We start from the raw sequence: 16,453 nt of genomic DNA, 5'->3' as shown, positions 1-16,453 counted from the left end.
AAAAAAATGGAAGATTTTCTTTTTTAAAAAAAATTAAATAAGTTTTTATTCACAAATAGAAAAACAATACAATTCAAAAAGAATAATAAATGACTATTGCAAACATTTAATTAAGAGAAAGAAAAGAAAGGATAGGGAGAAGAAAGAAAAACAAAAGGAAAAACCTAGCAAAAAATAAGAGAAGCAAGAAAGATGGACAGAGAGAGAGAAAAAGAGAGAAAAGAAAATAGAAGAAAAAGAAAATAGAAAAAGAAAGGAAAATGGTTAGATAGTACATCATTTCCATTTTGTTTGCATTCCTGGTGAATCAAAAAGCAAACTCTATATATCTCCTTATTCCTTTATCTAATCCATATATTGTATTATTTATAGTTATCAATTATATCCATATAAAAAAATGGAAGATTTTTTTAATGAGGAAACATGTTCCAATTAAGAGGTTTAACAAGAAAACTCCTTACTCATCCACAAAGGAGGAAATGCAAGGATAAAACCCATCAAATAGGTGGCAAAATGGTTCCATAGTTATGTTAAAGTTCTATTCATAGAACAGGCTGAGCCAGAAACGAGTCATTTAGATAACCATTTAGAACTTTAGCCTAGCACTTTGTGATTCCAATTAATGGTGCAATATCAACTGAGAAACCCCATTCATTTGGTAAACATACTTTAACTAAGCATAGGTAAACATATGTGCGTATGTGAGTGTCACATCAATCTAAGTAACTGAAAATCATAGTAACATAAATGCAGAGACTTGTGTTAATAATGTGATTTACAGGTTGTCCTTGACTTTGTTTAATGGTTGTTTAATGATGGTTCAAAGTTAGGATGGCCTCGGAAAAAGTGACCTATGACCCATCCTCAAAGTTATGACCGTTGCACTAGTTCCCAGATTCACAACTGTGATTTGGGCACTTGGCAACTGGCTCACATTTATGAGAGCTGCAGTGATTGTGATTTGCAGCCTTCCCAAGCCAGCTTCTGGCAAGGAAGGCCAATTCAGGAAGAAAGAATTGCTTAACAACCATGTGATATATTTAAACACTATTTCATTCACTTAATGTTTACAGTGATTTGTTAATGACTACAGTAAAGTGATTATATTGGGTGCAGTTGTGTGATAACTTGGTTGTCACACCCGAATTTCTGGTCCCATTCATGGTCATACTATCAAAGACTACTTGTGCTGTAATGTTAAAAAAAATGGACTACATCTCTTGAAAATTCATTTGCTTACCCACCCTGGATAAGGAGCTCAAAGAATGTTTTTTAACTGGCAATAACCCTACATTTATTCAAGGTGTAAATCTTCTATTCTGGAGTCTGAAAGATGTAAATGGGGGTAGGAATCCTAATTTGTAAGCTGGCCCGAGGGGCGGCATAGAAATCAATCAATCAATCAATCAAATAAGGAAGGAAGGAAGGAAGGAAGAGGAAGGGGGGAGGGAGGGAAGAAAGAAAGAAAGAAAGAAAGAAAGAAAGAAAGAAAGAAAGAAAGAAAGAAAGAAAGAGGTGATAGCAGTAGTAGTTATTATTAAGGAAGCAGACAAAAACTTCAGACAATAACCTGGGTTAGTTATGTGTAGTTCAGGCCAGTGGTGGGTTACTCCTGGTTCGGACCGGTTCTTAGAACTGGTAGCACCAGCAACAGGCGGCTCCGCCTACCCACCCAGGATGTTCTGCACATGTGCAGAAGTGTTGCGAGTGCGAATTGGTGGCAACATTATTTACAACCCATCACTGATGCAGGCTCACTTCCATTAATCTCCAAGTACAAAAAGCCAGCCACATCATATGGACATAAAAGGCAGAAAATTCCACAAGAACCTCCTTCAACCCCGGAAGAAAAATGCAGGAAGTTACAAACAACTAACACATTCCAGCCTTTTCAGAACACTGATAATCCCTTACTTTAGGATAATTATCCCAGAATATTTAATAGCTGGCCTGATTGTATCCCAATAAAGTAACTTTTTCAATAGCCCAAATTATAAGTAGTTGCTTCCCTGCATACAGAAACAGCAAACCAGGTTAAGTCTCTGGTTTTCCATGACTGCCTAAATTGAAAAGGAAGACTTTTGAAAAAGTAAGATCCGAAAGGGGTGGAATAACCAGGATCCTACCATATTAACGAATCCTACCATCTTTAACGAAAATGATTCTTTGTATTGGCACTTGAAAGGGGCACCAACAGGTAAGGACATTAGAGGAAGGGATTAACCATCCAAACACACATCCCCAGCAACTGAAAATATCTATGAACAAGTGAACACCTGCATTGGACTCCCATTCTATTTATAATACTGTACTTCATAAGGCTTACATTGCAAAGATAATGAGAGATGCTTAAAGCTCAGGATTTTCAGCCTTTTAAATGCTCACTTCCGTAAAAGACTGTTATTAATCCATGGATCTCATAAATGGATTCGCCATAGTAACCAGCTTAAGTAAATTTTGCAACAAGTTGCTGGAGCTATGCCTTAAGAATGTGTTGCCGTTTACCATTATGTTTATTTATATTTATAATTTACTGTAAATAACACCTGCAATAACACACCATAGCACACACATATTTTTTCCAGTAAAATTGGTAACCTTACATTTAATCCTTGCTATCTAGCTACTTGTATATTTCAGTGTATTTTATTAATTGATTGATTGATTGATTGATTTGATTTGATTTGATTTGATTTGTATGCCGCCCCTCTCCGAAGACTCGGAGCGGCTCACAACAAAAAACAATTCAAATCCAATACATTAAAACAAATTAAAACCTTTAATATAAAAAACAATCATATATCTCGTACAAACCATACTTAAAGTGGAACGGCCCAGGGGAATCAATTTCCCATGCCTGACGACAGAGGTGGGTTTTGAGGAGTTTGCGAAAGGCAAGGAGGGTAGGGGCAGTCCTAATCTCTGGGGGGAGTTGATTCCAGAGGGTCAGGGCCGCCACAAAGAAGGCTCGTCCCCTGGGTCCCGCCAGACGACATTGTTTTTTTGCCGGGACCCAGAGAAGGCCAACTCTGTGGAACCTAACCGGTCGCTGGGCTTCGTGCGACAGAAGGCAGAATATTAAACGGAATTGCTTTGTGCCTCAGGCGCAATCCTGCATTTATTGTATCGTTATCCTTCAATTGATCATCCTAGGTAAATGTTATATCTCAAATTATTTCCCAACAATTCTAAACACAGTTTTGTTACTTTTAATCTTTTCTTATCGGATTGGTATTCCGAGTGCATTCCTAGTGCATCATTATTGCCTCACTCTGGAGAAACCTTTTCCTTACACCAAGAGTATATTCAGGCTGTTCCTTGTCTTTTAAGATGAGTCAACAGATGTCCTACAGTGGCTAAGGTACTAGCAGGGGTGGGCTTCTGCCCGAATGGGTGCAGGGAATGCAGTGGGGTAGGGAAAATGGAACTCCACCCCAGAGTACCCACTTTGCACTGAAAGACGTTGAAAGAAAATGCAGGGCGTCCTGCATAAGCCACACCCACAGTGTGGTAGTAAAATTTTTGATAGCCCTTCACTGACTAGTCTAGAAAACGGTTAAGGCGCCAGGTTAGAAAGTAGACAATCATAAATTCATTTCCTGCCTTAACCATGGATGTCAGCTGGACGACTTTAGGCCAGTCACTCACACTCTCTCAGCCCAACCCATTTCCAGGATTGTTGTGGGGAAAACAGGAGGAGGAAGTATGTATATTTGCTGCCTTGAGTTACCTATAGAGTAATAAAGGAGGAATAAAAATCAAATAATTATTTTTGGTGACAATAATTAAAAAGGAAGGTGACTGAATTATTTGAGCTCTTGTTTATTTGCCATATAATTCTAATCTACTAATTGTATTCATACTATGTAAATCTTTAGGGAAAGTATTATTGGCCTGCCGTGGTAAAACTGTACTTTACGATTGTTGTCTACACTGTGTAGCTCAAATTGAATACAGTATGGGAAGAGAAGTCGTGGAATAAACTAGCTTGAAACTGAACCCATGGAAGAGGTGAGAACCGAACCCAAAAGAGAAATGAACCGGTGTAGGCACATACAGTACTTCAAAGCTACAATTCTTTAGATGAAGGTGATAGTTTTTGAAGCAAAATTGGAAAGAAATCCATTTCTACTAAGATCCTACTACACCTTTGTAAATGAACAGCTCCTCACAAAATCCAGCAGCACTGATAAACCTGGATCACAAGACCTTCCTTTTCCCAATCCACATCATGTTTACAGCAACCCTGGATCAAACTTATCCTATGGGGGATCAACTGTGCTTCCCAAAAGTCTACAGTACAAGCAGTCCCTTGTTCAGTTTCCTCACCCTACAATCTTAGTTTACTGGGGAAGTTTCACAAGACACAGCAGAGGTTATATTCCACTCAGATTTCATGATGTCCAAAAGGTAACGAACTGTCAAATTCACTGAAGTCCCCTAGTGCAGTGTTTTTCAACCAGAGTGCCGTGGCACACTAGTGTCCATGAGACATGGTCAGGTATGCCGTGAAGCTCAGAGAGAGAAAGAAAACAAGAGAGAGAGAAAGAAAGAAAGAGAGAGAGAGAGAGAAAGCAAGAGAGAGAGAAAGAGAGAGAGAAAGAGAGAAAGAGCAAGAGAGAGAAAGCAAGCAAGAGGGAGAGAAAGAAAACAAGAGAGAAAGAAAGAGAGAAAAAGAAAGAGAACGAGAGAGAGAGAAAGAAAGAAAGAAAGCAAGAGAGAGAGAAAGGGAACAAGAGAGAAAAAGAAAGCAAGAGAGAGACAGCAAGAGAGAGACAGCAAGAGAGAGAAAGAAAGAGAGAGAGAGAGGGAGGGAAGGTGGGAGAGAGAAAGAGAGCAAAAAAGAGGAAGGAAGGGAGAAAGAAAGCGGGATGGAGAGAGAGAAAAATGAGGAAGGGAGAAAAAGAGGGAGGGAGAGAGAAATAGAGCAAAAGGGAGGAAGAGAGAGAGAATTTTTTTTGTCCACACTTTTTTTAGCCACCACCACCACCACTTAATGTGCCCCATGGTTTTGTAAATGTAAAAAATGTGCCGCGGCTCAAAAAAGGTTGAAAATCACTGCCCTAGTGTATATAGCACAGGGGATTCCAACCTTAGCAACTTTGAAGACTTGGGCACTTCAACTGTAGAATTTCCCAACCAGCCATCAGGACTTGTCCCCAAGTCTTAAAGTTGCCAAAGTTGGAGACCCCTCTAGTACATAGCATGCATCCTCAGGCTCTAATTAGAGTTACTAAACTAATCACCTATGATAGAGATCTTCAAACTTGGTTGGATGGAGATTTCTGGGAGTTGAAATCCCACAAGTCTTAAAAGTTGCCAAGTTTGAAGGCCTCTAACCTATGAAATTCCTGGGATTAGGAATGAGTGAGCGTATGGTTTTTAGTGTTTTCATGTATTTCATATTACTTGCTGTTTTGACTATTGTTATAGTTTTATATTGTTTTTAGTAGTTGTGATTATTGGTAGCCGCTCAGGCACATAAATATCACTAATAAGTAAATAATTTTTAAAATTATGGTGGCAATGGGCGCTTCGTCTACACCAGTGTTTCCCAACCATGGCAACTTGAAGATATTTGGACTTCAACTCCCAGAATTCCCCAGTCAGCGAATGCTGGCTGGGGAATTCTGGGAGTTGAAGTCCAAATATTTTCAAGTTGCCAAAGTTGGGAGACACTGGCCTACACCCACCGCGAAGCCGGTCTACCTCGCAGCCATAACAAAGCAGGAGTTGGAAGAACCCAGGCGCCTTGGCCGGCCACGCTCCTCCGGATCCTTCGGCGGCTTTTCTGGAAGCGGACCAAGCCGCCGAGCCGCAAATGCGAGAAAGAAAGTTTGCAAGAGCTCCGAGTTTGGATTGGCCGCGCCTTCCAAGCTCAGCGAGCAAAGGCGCAATTGGAAAGGTGGGTCCGCCTGGGCCCGCCCCTGCTCCTGGCTATAAAAACCAGAGGTAGGCTGAACTTCTTTGCCACCCTTTTTTTTTTTCTGCGTGTCTCTGCCGCTCCTCGTGTTCGCAGGTACCATGAATTTCTCCAAGTCCAGCGTCTACTCCACCTCCCTTAGGCCGCTCAAGTTTGGCATCGGGGGCAGCGCCGCCAGCGTCTACGCTGGAGCCGGTGGCTCCGGCTCGAGAATTTCGGTCTCCCGAGTCTCCAGCCTGAGCTCCAGCCACGGAGGTAGCTATGGAGGGAGCGCGAGCTACGGAGGGGGCTACGGGGGGATGAGCAGCAGCCTCCAGCTCTCGGGTTCTGGGGTGGTCCAGAACGAGAAGGAAACCATGCAAGACCTGAACGACCGCCTGGCCAGTTACCTGGAGAAGGTGCGCAGCCTGGAAGCCGAAAACCGGCAGCTGGATATCCAGATCAGAGAGTACATGGAGAAAAAAGGGCCCAGCACCCGAGACTGGACCCGTTATTTTGAGGTCATCGACGATTTGAAGGACCAGGTGAGAAAAACCTCTTGGGGCAGACGCCGAGGTGTAATAGGAGTAAGGGAGGATTTCAGAGGCCCCTCCAAATAGAAAGTGAAAATTTCTGAAATGGGGAATATTCCCTTTGTCCACTTTCAAGCAGTAGTTTTGACTTGCCAAACCTTTTGTCTTTCTGGCCCCTTTAAGTATACACAGTTTGCACGTATTTTTTTATCAAGAGAGTGGCACAATAAAGGGGAGTAAAGATAAAGGCAGTAGATAAGAGGTCCAACATGAAAGTGGTTCCGGCTCCCTGAAAAATGATTCTGCAAAAAACCGTTTTTCCCTCCCTAATTGCCTTAGCTGATAAAAGAGTTACTCAGAGTTCAACATCTTGCCTAGCCAGGTTAATGGTTTACTAGAAGAAACCAATGCAGCTTTACCAGCTGTGGGGTAACAACCATTGTAGCAGGAACCTCCCATGTTTGCCTTCTGAAGTTTGAATGGAGTCAAAAATTCAGAGCTGGGTAGAATTTACCTGAATACCTGAGGAGTGGCCGTGCTTTTCTTGAAGAAATGCAGACTGTATATAGATTGGGAGGGCGGGAGGAGGAAAGGAGAAGGCAACCATAGCACGATTTTCTTCCGTACCATAAAAGATAGCAATGAGTGAAGTTCCAACAAATTTGGTTCATTTCATTGCGTTTTTGCCGTTGCAAAGAAATATTCAATGTACTTTATGTTGGGAAATATTATGGTAACTATAGCTTCCAGTAACACTTTGCAACAAGGAACCTACTATACAATTAACCTCTAGAACATTTCAGATATATCTATTTTGCTGCCCTTGTGAAAAAACGTTTACACCTTTCGATCTCTTACCTTGCATTTTATTTTCTTCTGCCATGTCTTCTTTTTTAGTTTTATATTTATTAAATTTATTGGCTGCCCCTCTTACTACAGGGTAATTTTTGTGATACGTGTTTTTGGGTTGAAGTCTAAGGAATAAAACCAGTTGCTTTGATGTACCCAACCACTTACACCATGCCTCTAATATTGAACTTATCTAGAGCATTGCAGAGGAATGAAAAAATGTGACTCTATTTTCATAAGGTCAAAGAACAAGCACTAGGCCAGGGGTCCCCAAACTTACAAGTTTTAAGACTTGTGGACTTCAACTCCCAGAATTCTCCAGCCAGTTATGCTGGGAGTTGAAGTCCACAAGTCTTAAAACTTGCCAAGTTTGAAGACTTTTGCACTAGGCCATCTTAAATCCTGGGATAAATAATAGGTAGAGCCCCCTGCCTCCAGGTAAAGAGTTAAAATTCATGCAGCTTAAAGCCAAGCAGGAAAGAATAGGCCAACCTCAGGAGAAATAGACAAATTTCTCATCCAGACCTAACAATGGGAGAGAATAGCTAACTCCAATTTGGTGATTTTGAGAGTTGCAGTGTATAATAATACCACCGGGTTGGGGAAGGGCTGAGTTACAGTGGTTTTGAAAAAGAGAAACTTCATTTTACAGGGATATTCCCAATGGTGGTTTCCTGACATAATTCAAAAGAGCTTTGTTAAAAGACTGAGCAGATTAAAGGATTTTGTTCTTGTGAATCATTTTTTTAATGTATGTGTAAAATCATTTAGCAAATAAAGGGAATAAAGATAACGGTAAAAGCTTCAACACCTGTTCAGGTAAAATATATGGCACAGAAAGCAAAAAAGCTGGTTAGAAGGTGTGGCGCAGCTACAGAAAGCAGAAAGAATAAAAATATCCTAGGGGGAAAGAGATTCAGCTTATTTGTTCTTTTCCTTCTGAGAAGCATTTTCAGAAAGTTTCCAGTTGTTACCTATCCTGGGTTGGGTTTTTTTAATAATACCTATCAAAAACAGGCATAGCCATTTTATGCATGGGGGCCTTTTTGTGAGTTAAGTCCCTTCTATAAGACCTTGCTCATCCGTTACCAGAAGAGAGCAGAATTAAACTCTTGCTAGGCTATACCTCAAGGTATAGTTGCCTGGCAAATTCCCAATTCTCCAGAGAACCCCTATTTTGTCTGCTGAAACAAATAGGTTTCTTAAAACCTAGAAGCCCTGGCTGGTGGCTTCTAAATTACTTTTCCCATGAATATATGGGAAAGTACTATTTGAAAATGGGGAAGTATTACTGTATTTTCCTTTTTTTAAAAAAAAAAAAAGCCTTAGATTCCAACTCTTGTACTTTCAGAGATTGCATGATATATGGCCTATCAATTCATTAGAAATTAAGGAAGGATCATGATTCAGCTAGGCCTGCTGAATCAAAGCCTGGCCATGACCTTTGTAACCAGTTTTCTCTCCCCCTTCTGGCCAGCCAGCCAGATACTGGTAGGAATCCCTTAAGGCAGTGGTGAGCAAAGTTAGCTCTTCTATGACATGTGGACTTCAACTCCCAGAATTCCTGAGCTGGCATGAATGGTTCAGGAATTCTGGGAATTGAAGTCCACAAGTAATAGAAGAGCCAACTTTGCCTACCCTTGCCTTAAAGGAACATAGTACTGTTTCCACTAGGTGGTTTTGAGCAATCTGACTTTTCCTATACCTGAGGGAAAGTTGCTATTTAAATAAAAACAGGCTAGGCCTGTTTATTTCCCCCCCACATTCCTTGTCTCCCCCTAATCAATTGGCAGTAGAAAATTGGTTTTTACTGTCAGATATGACTTGATACCCAAGTCATAAGAAAATGACTTGGGTTTCTGGCTCATTGGAAATGAGTTCCGAAACCCCATTGTTACGATATTTTACTAAGATTGTAGTCTTGTGGGTAGTTTTCCTGAGAGCCCTGTGGAATTCTGGGGGCCCAGGGCCGCACCTCTCCATATTTAGAAGCCAGCCATTTTAAATGTCAGAATTCCTTCAGCATCTTTAATAGCTGCTGAAATTAATCTTTCCATTTGGCTATTTAAGACACAGGAGCCCTGTTCACTTTTTACATGTAGCCACTGTATTCAGGGAGATCTGTGGCCATAAAAGTAGATGTACTTGGAAGCTCCCCTAAGGCCTAAGGGACTCTGGTAAATACTGTAAACAAACTTGAATAAAGGGTTTTCCAAATTCTTGACAGAGGAAGAGGCATGTATCTGGAATTTTATCAGCATGACTTAAATGTTCTGGCTTCCATCCATCGAAGGCTTGCCTGTTCACAAAATGGCTGCCATCATAGAATGAATCCTAAACCAACAAATGTACATAGGACAGGGAGCCCATATGCACCTCTTTGGGACCTTAAGGATTTGCCTTATTGTTGCTAAGGAACAACTGCTAAGTTGGACACTGTTCTGCAACAGCAAAACAGGGGGAAAGGTTAGGCTAAATATCAGCTTCTAATCCCAGAAAAATTATTAATGCTCAACCTCAATGAGAAGAACAGGGGGCTAAAAATGCCTTTCTAAAGAAACCATCCCCTGATAAACGTCCCCATAGGGACATGATCGAAACATTTAAATATGTTAAAGGGTTAAATAAGGTTCAGGAGGGAAGTGTTTTTAATAGGAAAGTGAACACAAGAACAAGGGGACACAATCTGAAGTTAGTTGGGGGAAAGATCAAAAGCAACGTGAGAAAATATTATTTTACTGAAAGAGTAGTAGATCTTTGGAACAAACTTCCAGCAGATGTGGTTGGTAAATCCACAGTAACTGAATTTAAACATGCCTGGGATAAACATATGTCCATTGTAAGATAAAATACAGGAAATAGTATAAGGGCAGACTATGAGGTCTTTTTCTGCCGTCAGTCTTCTATCTTTCTAGCTGAATAATATCTCCTCTCTACTCCTTGAAAAGCAGCTGTAGAGCCTAGCAAAATTAGTGAGTTTGAAAACTTTACCATCCAGGGTCCCCCCAAACTTGGCAACCTTTAAGACCTGTGGACTTCAGCTCCTAGAATTCTTGGAGTTGAAGTCCACAAGTCTTAGAGTTGCCAGGTTTGAAGGCCTCTGCTTTACATAATGAATGCAGTATTTCCCTGGCCTGCTCAAAAGTAGTTTGAATTACAGATTTGTTGCCATATTGCCTGGAATTAGAACCGTGGTTTTGGGGTGCTTCAATGCCCAGGACCCCACCAGGTCTCTGGGAGACACAAATTAGGAAAAGTGAAGACACCTGAGAAGCCGCTTGATCAAAGCCAGTTTCTCCTTTAAAAATCTTGGTCTCCCTGTTGCCTTGGGAACTGGGAAGGTGAGTTGCACCTGGGATGGCTTAGGCAAACAATGGGAACACTGTAGGCTGGCTGAAAACCTGTAGGTTCAGATTGCACTAGCTTTCCCTAAATTAAAACAAAAAACAAAGAGGAAGTTTCAGGTCCGGTTACTATAAAGCAGTGGTTCTCAAGCTTTCTAATGCCATGACCCCTTAATACAGTTCCTCATGTTGTGGTGACCCCCAACCACAAGTCTAGCGCCAATTCTCCCAACAGAGCTTTAAGCTGATTGGCAGGAAGGTCAGAGGGGCACTCCCACTGTAAACACCTGATTGGTTGGATTGTGAAAATATGTTCCAAGGTGCCAGAATAGAAGCTTTAGTTCCTAACACCATGGGAAAAGTGTCTTTTCCATGGTCTTAGGCAACCCCTATGAAATAGTCTGGTCCCAACCCCCCAGGTTTGGAATCACTGCTATAAAGCCTGGAAAGCAGTGTCTGGATATTTTGATTTCCCCATCCCATCTGGGAATCTCAGATCAAGAGTGCATGGAGAAGAGGGGTTTTAGCCACTGCTGCAGAATATTTAGCTTTTCGTAGAATCTGGATGAGTACAGATCTGAGTCCATTGGGTCTGTGGTGGGAGAAGCTGCTTATTCTGTAGCTTTCTGCCAATTAATTTACCCTGTTAAAATTGCCCAGTCAGAATGCCCCCCCTTTTTTTCCTGATTGGCAAACTCAAATATTTATTTCACATTTCTGAATCTGCCATGTGTGCTTTCTCTCCTCAGATCTACGACCAGTCTGTGGATAATGCTCGTGTTCTCCTGCAGATTGACAATGCTCGCCTGGCTGCTGATGACTTCCGTGTCAAGTGAGTGTTTTTATCCCAGTTTGCTAACTTGGGCTCTGGAATCCTGTCCAGCAGCCCATGGAACAAGCGAAGCCTTAATAGGCAAAGCAGGGTTAGGCAATCTTACGTCTTTCCAGTTAGTTTGGATTGCAACTCAAGTTTAAAAGAATAAGGAAAGATTTTAGGAAAAGAAAGGCTAATGCAAATCAAAAGCTATATTTTTATGTCACAAAAGGATTTATAAATGATAAAGTCAGGGGCTTTGAGCAACCTCCCTTGAGTTCTACAGATATTTTTCTCTTATCCTTAGCTTATATTTATTTTGATGTTGCTAATATGGTGAAGGAGCAAGAGCACAAAAGACCAAATCAGTATAAATCTTACTCATGCCTCTCTTATTTTTCTGAAATGTTAGGCCTTATTCATATAATTTCAAGCTTGGGATGCTGTTTATAAATATCAGAAAGCAGAATTTTGTGTCTAGTTGTGCTATTTTTCCATTTCCCTGGCTGAGATACAGTGTCTGTAAAGCTCTGGTTCTTTCTTAGTAACCCATTGTCATCAACATAATACCCGACAGCACTTTTGCTTCACAAATTCAATTACTATGGGAACCTAACCCTGCCTTTTCCCATGCCCAGGTTTGAGTCTGAGCTGGCTATCCGCCAGTCAGTGGAGAGTGACATCATTGGCCTCCGCAAAGTTATTGATGACACCAACATGGGCCGTCTGCAGTTGGAGAGTGAGATCGAGGCCCTTAAGGAAGAACTGATCTTTATGAAGAAGAACCATGAAGATGTAAGTCTTTATTGGCACTGGGCACTGAAGTCTAGAAAAGACAGTGCCAGTAGTTTAAGAGGAAGGGAGTTAGTTACAGCCAATGGGGGAAGAGAGCTTACAACCAATCATGGATTACCATCATCCCGGGCTGTCTTCTCAACTCTTAAAGTTAACCCAAATTCTCCTATTTTTATATCTTTTTAGGAAGTCACCAACTTGCAGACCCAGATTGCCAATTCTGGTCTGACCGTGGAGGTAGATGCTCCCAAATCACAGGATTTGGCCAAGATAATGGCAGAGATCCGGGCGCAGTATGATACCTTGGCTCAGAAGAATCTTGAGGATTTGGACAAGCACTGGGGACAACAGGTAGGTAGAAGAGCTACTGCCTGGCTTTCTCCTAAACAGGCAGGTCCATGCTAACCTCTTTAACTCCTTATGTGCCCCACAAAATGTATTACCAGAGCTTCAGATGGTAACATAATCTGCTTTCACATTTTCTCCTTAGATCTCAGAGAGCACTGTCATCATCAATCAAAATACCAAAGAAATTGAAACGGCTCGTACCACCATTACGGATTTGCGACGCACAGTCCAAACATTGGAAATTGAACTAGAATCTATGCGCAATGTGGTATGATGGCAGGAGATTCCATGGGAATCAGTCTTGGGGTTGTCTTTTGCACGGGTTTGGGAGCGTACAACTTGCATTATCACCAGCTGGTATGGACATCAGCCTGGGGGTCGGGATCCCTTTGGGGGTCGAACAATCGTTTCACAGGGGTTGTCTAAGACCCTGGGGAAAAACAAATTTTCCATGGTGTTAGGAACTAAAGCTTCTATTCCGGCGCCTTGGGACATATTTTTACAATCTGACCAATCCAGCATTTAAGGTGGGGGTGTCCCTCTGACCTTCCTGCCAATCAGCTTAAAGCTCTGTTGGGAGAATTTGCGCTAGACTTATAGTTGGGGGTCACCACAACATGTGGAACTGTATTAAGGGGTCGCAGCATTAGAAAGGTTGAGAACCACTGAAATAAGACATGTTGTCTTAAGTAAGGGTTGTCTTCCAGCATCCCTTGACAATGTTAAGATGGAGGTGGCTATTTTATGGGAATTAAGAAAAGACATGCTTAAGGGCCTTGTCGGGGTTCACACATTATGTCAAACTGATTGGTTTCAAACACAGCTAATCAAACTAGTTGCAGTTAGAAGTGCTACATACTTAATCTGCTAAATCAAACAAACCAAAGGCTTACTTAGGGTTCTGTGCAAATGAAATTATAAAGTCTTAATTTTGGCTTCCAATGTCACCAACACTGCAACCAATTTTAAATTGATATTGAGTCTAGGTCAGAGATTGTTTTGTTCAATGACCAAAGTATCAATATGCAACACCAAGTGATTTGGCTTGGGAAAGAGGCAAGCAGATGTAGAATTATTCCACAAGATATCAGTGATGGCTGATACTAAATTCCTGAATTGAAGCAAAACAATCACATAGGGGGCATAATGAGGAATATTGCAGCATGGAAGTGCTACCTCAGACCAAGAAAGAGTTTCGGCTTAACAAACCCATGATCCTGATTCTTTCTTATTCTGTCATTCCTTCCCTCTGTAGAGAGCCAGTCTGGAAGCCAACCTGCACGAAGTTGAGTCTCGCTACGCAATGCAAATGGAGCATCTGAACGGAATCCTGCTGCGGACAGAAGCTGAATTGCTACAGCTAAGGAATGACGTCCAGCGCCAGGCAGATGAATATCAGACACTATTGAACATCAAAGACAAGCTGGAAGCTGAGATTGCTACCTATAGGCATCTGCTGGAGGGCGGAGAGGAATTGAAGTAAGCCTGTCCCTTTTCAGGACTAGAATAGATAAAGACGCTGTTTGCTTTGATCTTACAAATTCCCTCTGGTGGTTTTGATTGTGCCCTTTCTTATCATGGGTTATATTGCTTAGGGAGTTAAAATAAATCATTCATTCATTTATTCATTTATTTATTAGATTTGTATGCTGCCCCTCTCCGTAGACTCGGGGCGGCTAACAACAGCAATGAAACAACATGTAACAAATCTAATATTTAAAATAATTTTTAAAACCCTTATTTTAAAAAACCCAAACATACACACAAGCATACCATGCATAAATTTTATAGGCCTAGGAGGAAGGGAATATCTCAGTTCCCCCATGCCTGACGACAAATTTTACCAAACAATCTGTTACGCTGTGATAGAAACAAAGTCCCCCCATTTTTGTCTATGAAGGATGGTTATGCTTACAGGTACAGTGATATCTCTACTTACAAACTTAATTAATTCCGTGACCAGGTTCTTAAGTAGAAAAGTTTGTAAGAAGAAGCAATTTTTCCCATAGGAATCAATGTAAAAGCAAATAATGTGTGCGATTGGGGAAACCACAGGGAGGGTGGAGGCCCTGTTTCCTCCCAGGATTCCTAGAGAGGCCCCATGGAGGCTTCTTTCCCCCCCCCCCTTTCCGGTCCTGTTTCCTCCCAGGAGATTCCTAGAGAGGCCCCACGGAGGCTTCTCCCTGCCTTTTCCGGTTACAGTTTTGGAGGCTCGGGTTTGCAAGTGGAAAATGGTTCTTAAGAAGAGGCAAAAAAAACCCTTGAACACCCAGTTCTTATTTAGAAAGCTTCATAAGTAGAGGTGTTCTTAGGTAGAGGTACCACTGTATTGAGTTTTTAAAACTAAAAAAAATATCCATTGACGTATTCTGTACTTACTTAGATTAATTTCAAGTTTAAATAATGTGTAGAATTGATGGCCTAGATTACCTTTACACATATCCATCTTTTTAATAAGGTCTGAAACAATTTTTACCAAACTTGTGAAAGCAAATATGACACACGTAGCTGAACTGAATTTACATTTTTAAGCACAGCAGCCCTAGTTCTATTAAATTCTTGTTAATACCTTTGAGATACTACAGTAATTTAGCAGAAATGTTAGGAATATTTGAAAATAGCTATAGAGAAGCTGTTTCTGATGTCTAGGTCATTTTTTAAATATTATAGTCCAGTGTTTCTCAATCTTAGCAACTCTTAAGATATGTTCAACTCCCAGGCCAGACAGTATTCTTAAATTTGCCATGGTTGAGAAACACTGCTATGGCTTAATGGTAGATTTGGTTTTGGAATACAGATCCTTTACATGCCAAAACCAGTCATACCTGGGCCTGAAAAGGACAAATTGATATTTACAGTATTTTCAGCATGACATGCAAAGTGGAGGCTGCAGCCTTAGTAACCTAACACCAACTCAGTGTGTAATTTTGTGATGTTGCTTTTTTTTTTTGCAGCCTGCCTAGACTTGATGACTTCCAAGTGCCTTAAGGTTATAATTACCACTTATTCTAACATACCTTGCAGGGAATGTTATCTTGGGATAACGTGCTTTAACATTCTAAATTGTATACAGTTATTTATCCAAGATAATCCAATATTTTTTTGCCCATGATGTGCATCTTGGAATTTATCAAGCTAGACCAGTAACGTTACATGAGATAATTACATTCCAATAACAAATGTGGGAAGAGATTTTTGTTCATCACCCAAATCTTTCTCCCTTCAGCCTGAAAGATGCTTTGCTGGAAAGCACCATGCAAGTGTCTCAGAAGATTCACTCCACCAAAATAGTGGATGGCAATGTGGTGTCGGAGACCAGAGAAACCAAAACGTTGAAGCGTTGAGCTCCTCTTGGTGTGGCCAACCTCCAGTGCAGCTTCGGTGGCAGCATTTTATTTTGAAGTGGGAGGTTTGCTGAGGAAGGGATTGGGATGATTCAATGTACAATTCAATAAAGCAATATGCCTGAAAGCAGTGCTACGCTGTACCTGTGCAATTATTGTGAGAAAATCCTCAGAGTCCCAACATTGACAGTTGTTCTCTACTGATGTTCAATATTCAAGGGTTTCTGTGATTAGGAAGCACTTTTCATATTGGCTAGATTTGTGCATAATGCTAATGCATGGATAGGCTACTCTGTTTGGGTTTGCACTTTAAGCCAGGCCTGTCAAATTGGTGGCCTGCAGGCTGGATAAGTCACATGCAGATCACACCCGCCCCAGCTCCACAAAAAGACAAAACATTGTGATACATCACAATCCTGCCCATGACATGATCGAGTTTGCCTTAAGCCAAACCCAAGTAGTACTTTATGGTGTAGTGCAGTGGTGGCAAACCTATGGCACGGGTGCCACAGGAGGCATGCGGA

General features: G+C 41.2%; 1 protein-coding gene across 1 annotated transcript; it reads left to right on the top strand.

Annotated features, from left to right (window-relative positions):
• Positions 1 to 5,174: 5,174 nt before the first annotated feature.
• On the top strand, positions 5,175 to 16,059 carry KRT18 (keratin 18). Its single transcript, XM_070740996.1, has 7 exons — positions 5,175 to 6,447; positions 11,378 to 11,460; positions 12,081 to 12,237; positions 12,424 to 12,588; positions 12,728 to 12,853; positions 13,841 to 14,064; positions 15,812 to 16,059. The coding sequence occupies exons 1-7, from the start codon at positions 6,025 to 6,027 to the stop codon at positions 15,927 to 15,929; spliced, it is 1,296 nt and encodes a 431-aa protein (XP_070597097.1). The 5' UTR covers positions 5,175 to 6,024; the 3' UTR covers positions 15,930 to 16,059.
• Positions 16,060 to 16,453: the final 394 nt, after the last annotated feature.

Source organism: Erythrolamprus reginae, chromosome 2 (genome assembly GCF_031021105.1).
Source record: "Erythrolamprus reginae isolate rEryReg1 chromosome 2, rEryReg1.hap1, whole genome shotgun sequence".
NCBI lineage: Eukaryota > Metazoa > Chordata > Lepidosauria > Squamata > Dipsadidae > Erythrolamprus > Erythrolamprus reginae.
Note: the sequence above shows the minus strand (reverse complement) of the source record. Positions and strands in the feature narration are given on the sequence as shown.